This window comes from Salvelinus alpinus, chromosome 9 (assembly GCF_045679555.1).
Source record: "Salvelinus alpinus chromosome 9, SLU_Salpinus.1, whole genome shotgun sequence".
Lineage (NCBI taxonomy): Eukaryota > Metazoa > Chordata > Actinopteri > Salmoniformes > Salmonidae > Salvelinus > Salvelinus alpinus.
In genome coordinates, this window is record NC_092094.1 from 71,799,840 (window position 1) to 71,818,609 (window position 18,770).

An 18,770-nucleotide genomic window follows, 5' to 3' on the forward strand; every position below is an offset into this window, starting at 1 on the left:
CCTCCTATACCAATAGGAGTCACAGGCAGGAACCATTGGACTGCGGATTCACATTTCATTTCAATATACTGTACATTCTCTATTTAGGTTCAAACAATTTCACTGATTCAAACATATCATTTGAATATCAACATTGAAAGAAGGTCAAATAAAAGGTCAAATATAAAATTAGACATAATTTCAACCACCCAATAGATATTGACTATAGGTTGAAAAATATTTTAAACATTTCTACGTTGGATTTTCAACGCAATTTCAACATATGCATAGTTCTGATGATTGTTGAAATTATTTTTAATGTAACAACCCGTTACTTTAAGTTTTAACTTAATTTCAATGTTTACTACGCTGGTTAAAAATATGAAAACAGTAATGATTGACTTTTTCCCACATAAATTCCCCGTCACAAACGGCTGACAAATGACATTGAAACAACGTTGACTCAACCACTGTGTGCCCAGTGGGTTTACAGTAGCTTATGCAGATTCATTTGTTGCCAGGGAACAGGACATCACTCATTTTTAGGTTCAATCCAAAGGTAAATGCTGTCTCCTACATAGAGAAGTCAGGCTCCTCGAATGTGGGTAATGTTTAAAGTTGAATCAGTTGGATACAATAAGCTGATGCCACACTGGTGAAAAATATGTCCACATTTCATTCACTGCAACTCTCCCCTCCCCACACATCATTACACCTAGAGCAAGGTGACAACTCCTCCACACATAAACAAATGCAGCCACATAGAGAGACACAGTAAGACTGAATCTTTATATACGAATTTCTCTATTGTACTGTACCACAGACGTGTTAAGGAAGATCCGCCTCTGTATGTGACACTTCTGTAACAATTTACCATGTCTTTCCCAGTCCAATGGGGCTTTATAAGCCACTGCTCAATAATAATCCACAGATTAATTACCTTATGTCTTTCATCCAAAGAAGGACCAGTTCTTATACTTTAGAGACTCCTTCATTTGTCTCAAACATGTATGATAAGTCTATTCCTTTGGGGTCTGTAATATCCCAACCCAAACCCTCATTTATAATGAGTTTCATAGTCCTTGGAATATTTTATTCAATTTGTCTTATGCATGCATACATTTCTAGTAAGGAAATATCTGTAAGATGTATGGCACTTCATAAGCATGTCAATGAAGTTCCAATGTACAACAAATGTACAGAGACCAAACACAATGAGCATGTGTTTACAACATGAACAAATGCCACAGTACAGTGTTTATATGAATAGACCCTATATTCCCATACCGGTATTTACTAAGAATTGCGAGAGAATAGCTTATGACAGGAGTTCCCAATCTTTTTTTGCCCACGACCCATTTCGATATTTTTCCACGACCCCATCCTGTAAAAAAAAAAAAGTGATGTAATCAACGGCCAATGTTTACTTTTTTAATCGGGTATATGACAGTCTATTACAAATCAGTCTGATAGTACTTTTGACAGTATTTCATGCTGAAGGAAGTATGGTTTGAAGTGACTGAAATGCATCAGAAAGGTATTGGGAAGTTCAGAAGATCGTCAGGCAACAGTTTTGTATGATCTTCTGTGTAGAAAAGAAGTTCAAGAACCACGTTTTGATCCAACCATTTCATGCAGATTAATTAACTGATGCATGAAAAAAATCAAGATGGGCAGAAGGAAACATGAATTGCCTGTACAATTTTATAAATGCCGACAGACAATTTGTTCATGAGACATGATGGGATATTTTTGTGTCGGTAAAATTCATTATGAGAAAAATGGCGTGGAAACGCCTTTATGTGCAACTATTGATATACTGTAATAACCATCACCACTCTATGTTGTGTGGTCCTCCCACTATGACTCGGGAAATCATGCAGTTTATTAAACAAGATTAAATCAATTATGATGAACTTCACAGGGAGGTGAATGTGCAAGGTGATGAGTTTAATGGTCCTTTTCAATAAATATTGAAGGTCATATTCTGGTGACATGATGATCGATGTTTGGCTTCCGTTTGACAAATACAACCTTATTTAGGCTACTTATGTATTGATTTTTACCTTACTTTTTTTCACTCTGTACGCGATGCGCAATGCAGAGAACACCGGAATAAGAATTCTCATTTAATTACCATAGTGAATTATTTTAATGTTTGTTTGTGTCAATGAATCCCATACGGGAATGGGTTGCCAATTGGCAATTTCACATGAAAATAAAATGTCATTCATTCATACAAATAATCTCGCCCTTGTCCATAATAATCTCAATGTAGGTAGCCTACCTGCACTGTATCTGCGAACTGTTGGCTACAGCGCATGTGCCAAGACCAGAGAGGGCACATTTGCAATATAACGCAAAACCATCAGTTGAGTTGAAAATGTGATGGAAACTCATTTAACTTGAACGGCAAAAGTTACTTTTATGTGCACTACGTCATCATGCACAGGATTTTATCCTCAATAATTCAGTTCAGTTGATGGCGCATATTGTTTTTGGCAGATTTGAGAATATTCGCATGAAAATCTGTTACAAATTGGATGGAAAATTAGCGAAGGATGTTCTTTTCTCCCCAGTCTGATTTAGTACCTGGTCTTGTCCACTCTGTTCTAATGAGGCTTGTGGGCACTGTAGAGGGAAACAGAAGACACATACATGTTCCTGAGTCTTATCTTTCAGTGATGGGATCATAATATTTTGTAGTTTAAACCCCCCCGCAAAAAATAGAACCATATTTGTAATAAGAAAACAGAAACCGCTCTGTTTATTACAACTGACGTAACCCCGGTTTTATGAACCAAGCACAATTCTTTTTTTTTCCTTCAGAGTTTCTCTCGCAACCCCATTTTCAAATCAGGAGACCCCACGTTTGGGAAACACTGGGTTATGATATATTTTGTATGTACAATACTCGCATTCCCTTAGTAGCATCTCTTGAACTTGATGAGTTTGTGGAAGGCCAGCTTGAACTCGTCATTGAAGGCAGTGTAGATAACGGGATTGATGAGCGAGTTCAGGTAGCCAAGCCAGGTGAACACGTCGAAGAGCACTGGGTGGAACCAGCATTCTTTGCAGATGGCCAGTACCAGGGTGACCACGAAAAAGGGTAGCCAGCACACGATGAAGGCTCCCAGGATGATGCCCAGCGTCTTGGTGGCCTTCTTTTCCCGGGCGGTGCACAGACGCTTCCTCTCCAGCACGCTGTCAGCCAGCTTCACCATCACGCAGTTATTGAAGAGAGGCGACCCACCACTGCTTCCTCCACCTCCGTTTACTGCCACTCCTCCCGTGTTGCCTCCCCCTCCGGGGTGCAGGTGGCCCTCTTGGTTGGAGGCGGAGTTGATGGAGCAAAGGGAGGAGCCGGCCGATGTCTGGATGAGCTGGGCCGTGGTGAAACGCTTGCCGCACGACACTGGTGTCTTAAAGATGCGTGAGCGGGCTGCCACGTAGATCCGGCCGTAGAGGATGATCAGCAACACAGTGGGAACATAGAACGCCCCGAAGGTGGAGTAGAGCGTGTAGGAGATCTGATCCGTGTTCACCATGCACTCCATCACCTCCTCGTTGGCCTTGGCCTGCCTCCAGAAGAGCGGCGGCATGGAGATGGAGATGGAGATCACCCATACCACTGTTATCATCAGGCCCGCTCGACGCATTGTCCGGCGCTTGGAGTACTCCAGGGCGTCAGTGATGGCCCAGTAGCGGTCCAGCGCGATGACGCACAGGTGCAGGATGGAGGCAGTGCAGAAGGTGATGTCCGATGACAGCCAGATGTCGCAGACAATCTGCCCCAGGGCCCAGGTCTTACTCACTGTGTACAAGATGCTAATAGGCATGACCAGGATGGACACCAACAGGTCTGTCACAGCCAGCGAGCCAATCAGAAAGTTGGCTGGCGTGTGTAGCTTCCGAGTCAGGAATATGGTGGCGATGACAAAGGCATTGGACAGCACGGTGGCCAGGGTGACGATTGCCAGGATGGCTGACAGGAAGATCTGGAGCCCCAGGAGAGTGGCTTTGTCCCATAGTGCCTCTGTGGGTTCAGAGCTCTCCGTGGCATTGGTGAAGAACGGATCAACGGAGCTATTATCCTGATCCATCTTGCCTTTCCCCTTTAAACCTTTGTTCAAGGTCTAGATGAGCCACATCACCACAATCAAGTCAGGGCCTATGCTTTCCTTTGTCTTCTCGGCATGGTGCGAGGGCTGCATTGATGGGTGTCACTGTTGGTTGTCACACGTATTCATGGGACCTGATGGATCCTTTATCCATAATTTCAGTCTTGGAGACACACTGGGTTCTGAGACAAAATCTCCAAAATTGAGATTTACAGAAAAGGTGATTGCTATTTAGTTTCATATTAGAGCTTTTGATTATGCTCGTACCATTTCAATGCACAACCAATAAAGCTATTATAGTTGCTGAATCACTGTCCATTTCAGCAGACACACTAATATTGGTTTGATTCGGCAGTCTGGCTGAGGGACAGTAGACACTGATTTGTATTCTGCTCGTCTCATCAAACTCTGTTTTCTCTCTCGCCCAAGCTCTTATCTCCACTCCAGCCAGGCCGAGCACAACACCTCAGACTCTGACTTCCTATCAACTGCTGCTTTCATGGTCTCCTCCTGTTTCAATAACCCTCAGTGGGTAAAATCTACACTGAAAGATTATGGTGATACACAGGGTTGGCTCACTCTGTCTTCATTTTAAGCTGAACCAGGGTTAATGTAATTTGCGCTCAGCTCCAAAGCCTGGGCGGTCCAGTCTTGTTGATATTGAGGGTTAACTAGAATGTTAACATGATCCACTTCATTCCAAATGTTTTTGGCTCGGCCTTAGAAATTCACCACTCAATGCGATAAAGAACAAGGCATTTGCAGATTCCCAGTTGGATGAAGCACAGCATGTGCTAATATTGATTGTTGATGTGTGTTCACTGTTTTCCTGTCAAAGCTGTGTTGGTCAGTTAAGCATTCAGGTGTGATGTCCAGATGGGAAGTATTAGTACTGCACAGCTTTTGTTCTGGTTTTGCTTCCCGAAAGTCCAAGCTTCAATTGAAGCATGACAACCTTAGAATGGGAAAGATAGAGAAAGAAAGTGTGCATTAGAAGTACATACGAGTCACCATTTCAAACCGCCAACAATCCCACCCACATAAAATATCCTACATGCAGTGCATGCACATAAGAATGAACAATATGTGAGCTCGACCTCTGGCATCTCATGCTATGAGGCATATTTCTACCTGAACCCTTATGTTCAGCCATTACATACATGCAAGATTGATAATACAATATTAAAGGGGAGTGGAAACAGTAGGCTTTAGAACACCAGCTAACTGTAACTGTAAATCACCATATTGGCATTGTTGTATAACCGGAAGGTAAGATTTGGAATTCCAGAATTTCCTCAGACCATGACCTCTGCATGCATTAATGAGCAATATTTGCTGGTGTCAACCCATATCTGAAAACATGATACATATTTTGAAAGCTGAGAAACAGCCCTTTCAAATGATATAACATACAATAGCACGACATCAATCAAATGGTAATCAGTCAAGAAAAACACCCGTGAAAATGTGTACTGTATCTTAAACAAATATCCGTTTTTTCCCCAAACTGCCTTTTACACAACTTCCTAATGAAGGTGGAGAAAAAACTTAGAGAATGTTGAATCTTCTTTATGTTGTAAGGCTTGATCATCTGAAATCAGAATAGTAATACCCTTTACAGTGAATGAGTCACAGCTGTTTTATTTTCTGGAATTCTATGGAATATTCTGTGATCAAACATTTTCTCATTTTGATAGTATATTAAACACATACAGTACCAGTCAAACGTTTGGACACACCTATTCATTCAAGTGTTTTTATTTTATTTTTTACTATTTTCTACATTGTAGAATAATAGTGAAGACATCAAAACTATGAAATAACACATGGAATCCTGTAGTAACCAAAAAAGTGTTAAACAAATCAAAATATATTTAAAATTTGAGATTCTTCAAAGTAGCCACCCTTTTTTGATGATAGCTTTGCACACGCGTGGCATTCTCTCAACCAGTTTCATGAGTAATGCTTTTCCAACAGTCTTGAAGGAGTTCCCCCATATGCTGAGCACTTATTGGCTGCTTTTCCTTCACTCTGCGGTCAAACTCATCCCAAACCATCTCAATTGGGTTGAGGTCAGGTGATTGTGGAGGCCAGGTCATCTGATACAGCACTCCATCACTCTCCTTGGTCAAATAGCCCTTACACAGCCTGGAGGTGTGTTTTGGGTCATTGGCCTGTTGAAAAAGAAATGACAGTCCCACTAAGTGCAAACCAGTTAAGTGTGCCTTGAATTCTAAATAAATCATACAGTGTCACCAGAAAAGCACCCCCATACCATCACACCTCCTTCTGCATGCTTCACGGTAGGAACTACACATGCGGAGATCATCCATTCACCTACTCTGCGTCTCACAAACACACGGCGGTTGGAACCAAAACTCTCATTTGGACTCATCAGACCAAAAGACAGATATCCACCAGTCTAATATCCACTGCTTGTGTTTCTTGGCTCAAGCAAGTCTCTTCTTATTATTGGTGTCCTTTAGTAGTGGTTTCTTTGCAGCAATTCAACCATGAAGACCTGATTCACACAGTCTCCTCTAAACAGTTGATGTTGAGATGTGTCTGTTACATGAACTCTCAGGAGCATTTATTTGGGCTGCTGTCTGAGGTGCAGTTAACTCTAATGAACTTATCCTCTGCAGCAGAGGTAACTTTAGGTCTTGACATGTTCCAGATGAACTGACCTCCATGTCTTAAAGTAATGATGGACTGTCATTTCTCTTTGCTTATTTGAGCTGTTCTTGCCATAATATGGACTTGGTCTTTTATCAAATAGGGCTATCTTCTGTATACCACCCCTACCTTGTCACAACACAACTGATTGGCTCAAACACATTAAAAAGGAAAGAAATTCCACAAATAAAATTTTAATAAGGCATACACGTGCCAAGAGTGTGCAAAACTGTCATCAAGGCAAAGGGTAGCTACCTTGAGGAATCTCAAAAATAAAATGTATTTTGATTTGTTTAACACTTTTTTGGTTACTACATGATTCTATGTTTTATTTTATAGTTTGTAGTTTGATGTCTTCACTATTATTCTACAATGTAGAAAATAGTAAAAAATAATGAAAAACCTTTGAATGAGTAGGTGTGTCCAAACTTTTGACTGCTACTGTATATGCACCAAAACATATTACCAAAATATATTACATACAACCTAAAACAATGTTTATCCCTTACAATGCATAACTGCTTGCCCTTGCATTCAGGTGCTACACAAATCACATATTCTTCTTCCTATCTTTCCTGTAAAGACAACAATTTCTACAGTAGTCCTCCAGTACATTGAAGTTCACCTAGGTTCATCTAGGCTGTGAGAGTGTGTGATTGTCTGCAGCCTCAGCAGCATGTTGTCCAGTCTCTCCAGCCCCTGCCTGTCCTTGTCACTTTGGGGACAGCTTCTATTGACTGCCTGGTCTCTGTCTATTGATTGCCTCCTCACGAAGGTCTGAGTGATGACAGTCCACCACTGTCCTATAAAAACTATAGACCTAATTTACATACTGTATAGGCCTAATAGTACACTGAACAAAAATGTAAAGTGTAAAGTTTTGGTCCCATGTTTCATGATCTGAAATTAAAAATCCCACAAATGTTCCATACATTTATCTCAAATGCTGTGCACAAATGTGTTAATATCCCTGTTCGTGAGCATTTCTCCTTTGCCAAGATAATCCTTCCACCTGACAGATGTGGATATCAAGAAACTTCTCAGGGATAGGGGGCAGTATTTGGAAGTTCGGATGACTGAGGTGCCCAAAGTAAACTGCCTGTTACTCAGGCCCAAAAGCTAGGATATGCATATATATTGGTAGTATTGGATAGACAACACTCTGAAGTTTCTAGAACTGTTAAAATCATGTCTGTGAGTATAACATAACTGATATGGCAGGCAAAAACCCGAGGAGAATCCATTCATTTTCTTTTTTTTGAGGTCACCACCCATTGAAATGGCTGTCTATGGGAGATTCAAAGGAAATCCTCACAGATTTCAGTTCCTATGGCTTCCACAAGATGTCAACAGTCTTTAGAAAGGGTTTCAGGCTTGTTTTAGTTTTTAAAAATTTGCTAGAATTTGTAGTTTTTCTAGGTGGCTCTCATTTTGACTGTAGTCTTGTGGCACGCGTGGATGAGGGCGCACACTTCGTTATTTATCTCCGGCAATGAACATACTATTCTCCGTCTTAAATTGTATCGTTTATTTACATATTGGGGTACCTGAGGATTGATTAGAAACGTTGTTTGACTTGTTTGGACGAAGTTTATTGGTAACTTTTGGGATTCCTTTGTATGCGTTTTGAACGAGGGGAACAGGTGGATTACTGAATCAAGCGAGCTAACTAAACTGACTTTTTGGGGATCTAAAAAAGGACTTTATCGAACAAAACAACCATTTGTTATGTAGCTGGGACCCTTGGGATTGCAAACAGAGAAAGATCTTCTCTATTTCTGACTTTCGTGACGCCTCTGCTGGTTTGGAAAATGTTTTTAATGCTTTTGTATGCTGTCCTCAGATAATCGCATGATATGCTTTCGCCGTAAAGCCTTTTTGAAATCTGACAAAGCGGCTGGATTAACAAGAAGTTAAGCTTTTAAACGATGTAAGACACTTGTATTTTCATGAATGTTTAATATTACGATTTTTGTATTTTGAATTTCGCTCTCTGCAATTTCACCGGATGTTGTCGAGGTGTGCCGCTAACGGCACGTCTAGCCCAAAGAGGTTTTAAACAGCATGATAATTACACAGGTGCACCTTGTTCTGGGGACAATAAAAGGCTGAGGGGTATTTATGTCTGTAATAAAGCCCTTTTTGAAAAAAACTAATTGTTATTGGCTGGGCCTGGTACCACAGTGTGTGGGCCTGGCTGCCAAGTAGGTGGGCCATTGTCATGTGAAATCCATCGATTAGGTTGCTAAGGGGTATTTATGTCTGTAATAAAGCCCTTTTGTGGGGGAAAAAATTATAATAATTGGCTGAGCCTGGCTCCCCAGTGGGTGGGCCTGGCTGCCAAGTAGGTGGGCCTATGTCATGTGAAACCCATATATTAGGGCCTAATGAATTTATTTCCATTGACTGATTTCCTTATATGCACTGTACTTCAGTAATATCTTTGAAAATGTTGCATGTTGTGTTTATAAAATGCATCATTGACAGGTACCTTCTGAGCCTGAGCTTTCAAAAGCCATAATCTAGCTGGTTTAGTTATCTATCATCATGAGGGTTAGGCTTTTAATTCTTGCAATCAACAGCCAGCAGACTTAACTACAATTTTTTTGGAATCATATCCCAGATAAACATACACCTCATGAGATATATATATTTATCTAGCTAGCTAGCTAATAAATCTAGCTATGGGGATTAGAGTTAGATTAGCTTAATTTTACTGGTAAAATAGCAATCCTGCAACAGGCCTCTGTCTGGCTAGCTAGCTACATATTGAATCACTAGCCAGTCGTTTTAGCTCCAAATTACAGCTGGCTTACTATTTTTAGGAATCATATCACAGATATAACCGATAGATACCAAATTAGATATCTAGCTATGTAGTAATCTAGCTAGCTAATAATTATATGGGTACCATGCCTTTTAATGGTAAAATAGCAATTCTGCAGCAGCCCTCTCTGAAACTTTTTGTCCCAAAAATATGCAGTAAAGCTAATCCATGCTTTTGTCACTTCAAGATTAGACTACTGCAATGCTTTACTTTCCAGCTACACGGATAAGGCACTAAATAAACTTCAGCTAGTGCTAAATACGGCTGCTAGAATCTTGACTAGAACCCCAAAATGTGATCAGATTACTCCAGTAATCAGATTACTCCAGCCTCTCAACACTGTCAAGGCTAGGGCTGATTTCAAGGTTTTACTGCTAACCTACAAAGCATTACATGGACTTGCTCCTACCTATCCCTCTGATTTGGTCCTGCTGTACATACCTACACGTATGCTACAGTCACAAGACACAGGTCTGCTTATTGTTCCTAGAATTTCTAAGCCAACAGGTGGAGGCAGGGCTTTCTCCTATAGAGCTACATTTTTATGGAATGGTCTGCCGATCCATGTGAGAGACGCAGACTCGGTCTCAACTTTTGTCTTTACTGAAGATTCATCTCTTCAGTAGGTCCTACTATAGAGTGTAGTCTGGCCCAGGGGTGCAAAGGTGAACAACAAGGCACTGGAGTGACGTAGCACCCTTGCTGTCTTGCCTGGCCGGCTCCCCTCGCTCCACTGGGATTCTATGCCCCTGACCCTATTACGGGGGCTGAATCACTGGCTTGGTAATGCTCTCCCATGCCATCCCTAAGAGGGGTGCATCACGTCTTGCCAGGCTTTTGTCGCTATACTCAACATGAGTGGGTTGAGTCACTGATGTCATCTTCCTGTCCGGTCTTGCGTCCCCTTGGGCTTGTGTGGTGGGGGAGATCTTCGTGGGCTATACTCTGCCTTGTCTCAGGGTAGTAAGTTGGTGGTCTGTTGATATCCCTCTGGTGTGGGGGCTGTGCTTCGGCAAAGTGGGTGGGGCTATAGCCCGCCTGGTTGATCCTGTCTCCCAACCCCCCCCCCGTCTCAGTCCCCAGTAGCTTTGCTGCAATAGTCTGTGCCAGGTGGCTAGGGTCAGTCTGTCCTATCTGGTGTATTTATCCTGTCTTATCTGATGTTCTGTGCGATCTCTCCCCTCTCGGAGGACCTGAGGCTTAGGACCATGCCTCAGGACTACTTGGCCTGACGACAGCCCAGGGAGATTGTACTGTGCATGTTTCGTCCTGATATGACACTGCAAATCACCTCCATTAGAACAATAGTGGTGATTGACAAGTAGCCACTCGAGGGGATTATGCTCTCATAAGCAATGTTCCCTCTAAACTGCGTGCAGTAGCCCAGAGACTGTCAGAGTGCAGAAGAAATATCAGCCCATGGAGAGAAGCATGAGATTGGACTTCAAATAAACTTTTTAGAGTTTTCCATGTTAGTCAACACAATCAAAGTTTCGCTTTACTGTGGCAATTGTTATCGATTCAACGTAATATTAGCCACTTTCAATGCAACATACCGAAACAAAACAAACTATGCAAGAGATATTGTTATAGGCAGAACGCATCGGAGTAGGATTCTATTACACACGACTCAGCCTGTACTATACACACACACCGGTGTGGCATAACCAATCAGAGCTGCAGTAAGCCTATATGCAAATCGACCATTGCCATATATGGATCTGTGCCATTTACTTTGAACTGGACTGTGTTTACAGCTGTGGTCATGAGTAGGTGCGCTTGTTTTGAGATGACCTTGTTTTAAGATCAAAACAAGAACTGCATGTAGCCACGTGTGTACATTTAATTCATATTCTTTGCTTGTTAGCGAGTTATTAGCCCAGTTATAGATAATTTGTAGTCAGAAATAGGGGAGTGATTGCTTCCCACAAGAGAACAAAAAGTGTACATTTCTAGATCGTTGAAAAGCCAGTCAGGTAAAGAGCTTTTTTTTTGTCTTAGAGGCAGTGTTGTATTCTGAGATAGGCTTGAATAAGCTAAGTATCCAATATGCAGAGGGTAGCATAATTTGCCTGATTCTCTTTTAAGTTTGCCTCTCACTGTTTGCCAGAAGCGCAGGTGTGTGGGAATAGTCTTAGCATAAACTTCAAGCAAATCAGAGGATTATTCATAATTTATGCCTGTCTCTAGCTAATCTTCATTGAGATGCCAATGAGTCTGAAAAATAACGTGACTACCATACTTCAGAGAGGATGTGTCGATATCAGATTTAAATCAGTAGACACCCCTAAAAACGCTATGTTAGACTTTGACCTATGACTTTGACCTTTTACCATATGGAATGTGATGTGAAGGGAAAAAAAATCACGATATTATTAAGCGTCATGATGAATCGCTTAAGCCTTCCCTGGGATTCAAGCCTGTCACCTATAAGAACGCGGACTTCTGAGCTACGACTGGTTACACCTAAAGATGGCAGCTCTACCCTTTAGTCTTGTCAGATCTAGTTACATTATGGCGTTCTAAAGAATGTGACCCATTGGAGATGGGCTTCATCTGAGATGTAGGAAAGGAGGACAAACCTGGAATAGGAACTCCTAAGAGCAATAAATGCCCTTTAAGTTAAAAATAGAATCCTCAGTTACTACAAATAAATGAATGATATATGCCTATTGATTATTGAAGAATCTATAAATGCCTCATGAGCTTAGTTCAACTGTCGTAAAAATATAAATATAAGCTTATTTTACTATAGCCTCAAAACATTCTATCAGAGTCGGTTTATCTGACCTGTGACCAACAATTCGTGCGATGTAAACATAAATAAAGATCTTGTCTCTTTACCTAGGAGCCTTCCCTGCGGATACAGCAACGCAGTCAAGCTATAATTGCGTAGAAAATACAGTATTCCTACGTAAGAGAGAAAGATCCCCCTGGGAACAGACGTTGGTTCAATGTAATTTAGTTTCAATGATGTGGAAACAAAGTTGATTCAACCAGTGTGCGCCCAGTGGGATTAAAAAAAAAAAATCTGTGTGTATAATAAGAAGATAACAGACCAAATGAGAAAGAGAGAGATACATGAGTAATTGTCCGTATCGCATCCTCTAAACGGAAACCTTCACCAATCTAACTCAACAATACCATATGTATAAGATACTGAGACTAAATAAGAGTGTATCACCAAAACAGCATGACACATACAGTAGCAATGCAGTATTCTGGCTTGGCTTGTTTCCAACTACTGAGCTAACGATTGAGTGGAAAAAGCCAGACCACAGCAGAACCCAGGTCCTCTCTGGAGATACTGCTGGTCAGCTGCTAATCCTTCTGAACACAGCCCTGTGAGCTCCGCATGGCAGAGGTGGAGACAGGCTAATTGATTTAGCTTGGGAGAGCTGATGCCTCACTGTGGACTAATGTTCAGCCAAGCGAATTGTAAGCGGCAGGTGGAGAGGCGTAAACTGGTGGGAATACGGTTAGTCGAGTGGCAATGGAGGATGGAGACAAAGCTGGACATCTACTCCAGGTGGTGTCTGAGGAAGGCCCGCAAGATAATCAAGGACTCCAGTCACCCGAGCCATGTACTGTTCACTCTGTTACCATCTGGCAAGCGGTAACGAAGCATCGGGTATAGGACCAACAGGCTCCGAGACAGCTACTACCACCAGGCCATCAGACTGCTGAACAGCTAACACTAGCTGTCTCCCTGCACCTTAAAAATGATTTGCATCTCAGAGACTATCTACACCTTAGAGATTATTTGTACTGACTACCCACATATCCAACCCTTACACACACACACAGACACACAGACACACACACACACACACACACACACACACACACACACACACACACACACACACACACACACACACACACACACACACACACACACACACACACACACACACACACACACACACACACACACACACACACACACGTATAAATCAAATCAAATTGTATTTGTCACATGCGCCGAATACAACAGGTGTAGGTAGACCTTACAGTGAAACGCTTACTTACAAGCCCTTGTTTTGCAGTTTTAAGAAAATACCTAAAAACAAATAATTATAGACTATACACAGTCAACACTGCTGTTCTATTATATACAGTGGGGCAAAAAAGTATTTAGTCAGCCACCAATTGTGCAAGTTCTCCCACTTAAAAAGATGAGAGAGGCCTGTAATTTTCATCATAGGTACACTTCAACTATGACAGACAAAATGAGAAAAAAAAATCCAGAAAATCACATTGTAGTATTTTTAATGAATCTATTTGCAAATTATGGTGGAAAATAAGTATTTGGTTACCTACAAACAAGCAAGATTTCTGGCTCTCACAGACCTGTAACTTCTTCTTTAAGAGGCTCCTCTTTCCTCCACTCGTTACCTGTATTAATGGCACCTGTTTGAACTTGTTATCAGTATAAAAGACACCTGTCCACAACCTCAAACAGTCACACTCCAAACTCCACTATGGCCAAGACCAAAGAGCTGTCAAAGGACACCAGAAACAAAATTGTAGACCTGCACCAGGCTGGGAAGACTGAATCTGCAATAGGTAAGCAGCTTGGTTTGAAGAAATCAACTGTGGGAACAATTATTAGGAAATGGAAGACATACAAGACCACTGATAATCTCCCTCGATCTGGGGCTCCACGCAAGATCTCACCCCGTGGGGTCAAAATGATCACAAGAACGGTGAGCAAAAATCCCAGAACCACACGGGGGGACCTAGTGAATGACCTGCAGAGAGCTGGGACCAAAGTAACAAAGCCTACCATCAGTAACACACTACGCCGCCAGGGACTCAAATCCTGCAGTGCCAGATGTGTCCCCCTGCTTAAGCCAGTACATGTCCAGGCCCGTCTGAAGTTTGCTAGAGAGCATTTGGATGATCCAGAAGAAGATTGGGAGAATGTCATATGGTCAGATGAAACCAAAATATAACTTTTTGGTAAAAACTCAACTCGTCGTGTTTGGAGGACAAAGAATGCTGAGTTGCATCCAAAGAACACCATACCTACTGTGAAGCATGGGGGTGGAAACATCATGCTTTGGGGCTGTTTTTCTGCAAAGGGACCAGGACGACTGATCCGTGTAAAGGAAAGAATGAATGGGGCCATGTATCGTGAGATTTTGAGTGAAAACCTCCTTCCATCAGCAAGGGCATTGAAGATGAAACTTGGCTGGGTCTTTCAGCATGACAATGATCCCAAATAGACCGCCAGGGCAACGATGGAGTGGCTTCGTAAGAAGCATTTCAAGGTCCTGGAGTGGCCTAGCCAGTCTCCAGATCTCAACCCCATAGAAAATCTTTGGAGGGAGTTGAAAGTCCGTGTTGCCCAGCAACAGCCCCAAAACATCACTGCTCTAGAGGAGATCTGCATGGAGGAATGGGCCAAAATACCAGCAACAGTGTGTGAAAACCTTGTGAAGACTTACAGAAAACGTTTGACCTCTGTCATTGCCAACAAAGGGTATATAACAAAGTATTGAGATAAACTTTTGTTATTGACCAAATACTTATTTTCCACTATAATTTGCAAATAAATTCATTACAAATCCTACAATGTGATTTTCTGGATTTTTTTTCTCATTTTGTCTGTCATAGTTGAAGTGTACCTATGATGAAAATTACAGGCCTCTCTCATCTTTTTAAGTGGGAGAACTTGCACAATTGGTGGCTGACTAAATACTATTTTTGCCCCACTGTACTATTGATTTTACTGCCTGACCAGGTCACTACCCACTTTATATTTGTAAATCATGTGTAACACAGTCCATTATTACTATAAATACTACCTCTTATTACTTTTATTAGTTGTTATTCTTGACTTGAGAAGGATGTTTAAGTAGCATTAAATAGTAAAGACCAAGACATTGTGTTTAACGTGGCAGAGGAGATATTGATACAACGCACTTTGGTGGGTAATACATACAGTGGGGAGAACAAGTATTTGATACACTGCCGATTTTGCAGGTTTTCCTACTTACAAAGCATGTAGAGGTCTGTCATTTTTATCATAGGTACACTTCAACTGTGAGAGACGGAATCTAAAACAAAAATCCAGAAAATCACATTGTATGATTTTTAAGTAATTAATTTGCATTTTATTGCATGACATAAGTATTTGATCACCTACCAACCAGTAAGAATTCCGGCTCTCACAGACCTGTTAGTTTTTCTTTAAGAAGCCCTCCTGTTCTCCACTCATTACCTGTATTAACTGCACCTGTTTGAACTCGTTACCTGTATAAAAGACACCTGTCCACACACTCAATCAAACAGACTCCAACCTCTCCACAATGGCCAAGACCAGAGAGCTGTGTAAGGACATCAGGGATAAATTGTAGACCTGTACAAGGCTGGGATGGGCTACAGGACAATAGCCAAGCAGCTTGGTGAGAAGGCAACAACTGTTGGCACAATTATTAGAAAATGGAAGAAGTTCAAGATGACGGTCAATCACCCTCGGTCTGGGGCTCCATGCAAGATCTCACCTCGTGGGGCATCAATGATCATGAGGAATGTGAGGGATCAGCCCAGAACTACACGGCAGGACCTGGTCAATGACCTGAAGAGAGCTGGGACCACAGTCTCAAAGAAAACCATTAGTAACACACTACGCCGTCATGGATTAAAATCCTGCAGCGCACGCAAGGTCCCCCTGCTCAAGCCAGCGCATGTCCAGGCCCGTCTGAAGTTTGCCAATGACCATCTGGATGATCCAGAGGAGGAATGGGAGAAGGTCATGTGGTCTGATGAGACAAAAATAGAGCTTTTTGCTCTAAACTCCACTCGCCGTGTTTGGAGGAATAGAAGGATGAGTACAACCCCAAGAACACCATCCCAACCGTGAAGCATGGAGGTGGAAACATCATTCTTTGGGGATGCTTTTCTGCAAAGGGGACAGGACGACTGCACCGTATTGAGGGGAGGATGGATGGGGCCATGTATCGCGAGATCTTGGCCAACAACCTCCTTCCCTCAGTAAGAGCATTGAAGATGGGTCGTGGCTGGGTCTTCCAGCATGACAACGACCCGAAACACACAGCCAGGGCAACTAAGGAGTGGCTCCGTAAGAAGCATCTCAAGGTCCTGGAGTGGCCTAGCCAGTCTCCAGACCTGAACCCAATAGAAAATCTTTGGAGGGAGCCGAAAGTCCGTATTGCCCAGCGACAGCCCCGAAACCTGAAGGATCTGGAGAAGGTCTGTATGGAGGAGTGGGCCAAAATCCCTGCTGCAGTGTGTGCAAACCTGGTCAAGAACTACAGGAAACGTATGATCTCTGTAATTGCAAACTAAGGTTTCTGTACCAAATATTCAGTTCTGCTTTTCTGATGTATCAAATACTTATGTCATGCAATAAAATGCAAATTAATTAATAAAAAATCATACAATGTGATTTTCTGGATTTTTGTTTTAGATTCCTTCTCTCACAGTTGAAGTGTACGTATGATAAAAATTACAGACCTCTACATGCTTTGTAAGTAGGAAAACCTGCAAAATTGTCAGTGTATCAAATACTTGTTCTCCCCACTGTATCTCATACACTAGAGGCCTGTAGATATGAATTATAGATCTGGTAGCTGTGTGTGTATGGTATAGGCTATTGAAAGTGTAAAACATTTATTAGATAAGAATATCAACGGCAAAGATTGACTACGTATCTTTACATTACCAAACTTGGATCAATGGTCTATAATGGGGAGGGCTGCAAGAATACAGAGTTTTTGAATTGGAACAACTTTACTTAGTAAATTAGAAGAAATACAGATTCACTGAAATGGCTTTGAAGGTAGACAATATGACCTGAAAATGGACCATAAACCAAGTCATGAAATGTTGAGAGCTAAAGGGTGGGGAAGAGAACTTGAGAAAAGACACTTTGTGGAATCGGCCCTACATAGGATTCTAATCTCTTAACATCCGTGGGCGAGCTACTCAGTCAACAGAAGGGCTGCAGCAATTGAGCCATCAGAGAAAGTCTGCCAAAGAGTGCTGCTGGAAGACTTGGAGGGCTTTGAACAATTCCTGTGTTGATTTTGACTGTGGTTGTGGGAGATGCAGATGGTGCAGTGACAATGCAGTAATCCTAACCTCTGGGCACAAACCTCTGGACAGATAGGAGAGTTTGGGGGAAATTATCTCTGGCTATCTGTCTGTAAGCAGATATGGGAGAGACGGAACACAAGAGATGAGAGGACTGTCTGTCTGGAACACTGTTTTATGCTCAATCTGTCTATCTCTCTCTGTCTATAGTTATCCATCTGTCTTTATCTAGTATACACTGAGTATACCAATCAATTTAGGGTGGTGCCCATGTTGACTCTAATGATTCCCACAATTGTATCAAGTTGGCTGGATGTCCTTTGGGTGGTGGACCATTCTTGAAACACACGGGAAACTGTTGAGCGTGAAAATAAGCGTAATAAAATTGTTATTTTGATTGAACATTAAAACATACAATCTACCTGCAGTTGAGCCGATCAACATTTACATTACATTGTCATCTAACCATCTCTCGTCCAGAGCGACCCACAGGAGCAGCCAAGGTCAAGCGCCCTGCCCAAGGGCACGTCGACAGATCTCCCACTAAGTCAAAACGGGAACCCGAACCAGCGACCTAAGCTCCCAACCGCCAGTCCACCAACCACGCAAGATCCCCTGACAGCTGTCCCTCAACCAAAAATGAAATGCAATTAAAAAATAATCTCTCCCTCACCTGGTCAGTCCATGTCATGGTCTTAATGTTTCGTATACTCAGTGTTTGTCTGCCTTTATTCGCCTTTATTCTACCTTTATTCGCAGTGTCAACATTCTATATTTAAGCAGTAAGGCACGAGGGGGTGTGGTATATGGTCAATATACCACGGCTAAGGAATGTTCTTACGCACAACACAACGTGGAGTGCCTGGATACAGCCTTTAGCCGTGGTATATTGGCAATATACCACAAACCCCCAAGGTGCCTTATTGCTATTATAAACTGGTTACCAACGTAATTAGAGCAGTAAAAATACATGTTTTGTCATACCCGTGATATACCACGGCTGTCAGCCAATCAGCATTCAGGGCTCGAACCACCCAGTTTATAATTCTATTTTCATCCCTCTGACAACTATCCTCTGTGACACCTTCGGAAGCTTAGCCTGA

General features: G+C 42.0%; 1 protein-coding gene across 1 annotated transcript in view; it reads right to left on the minus strand.

The window, feature by feature from the left end:
• Positions 1-305: 305 nt before the first annotated feature.
• Positions 306-18,770, minus strand: part of LOC139530566 (5-hydroxytryptamine receptor 1D-like) — a 41,487-nt gene continuing 23,022 nt past the window's right edge. The window contains exon 2 of the mRNA XM_071327093.1: positions 306-5,055. Coding sequence (XP_071183194.1) covers positions 2,904-4,082 — 1,179 coding nt within the window. The 5' untranslated portion in view covers positions 4,083-5,055 and the 3' untranslated portion in view covers positions 306-2,903. The remainder of the gene's footprint in view (positions 5,056-18,770) is intronic.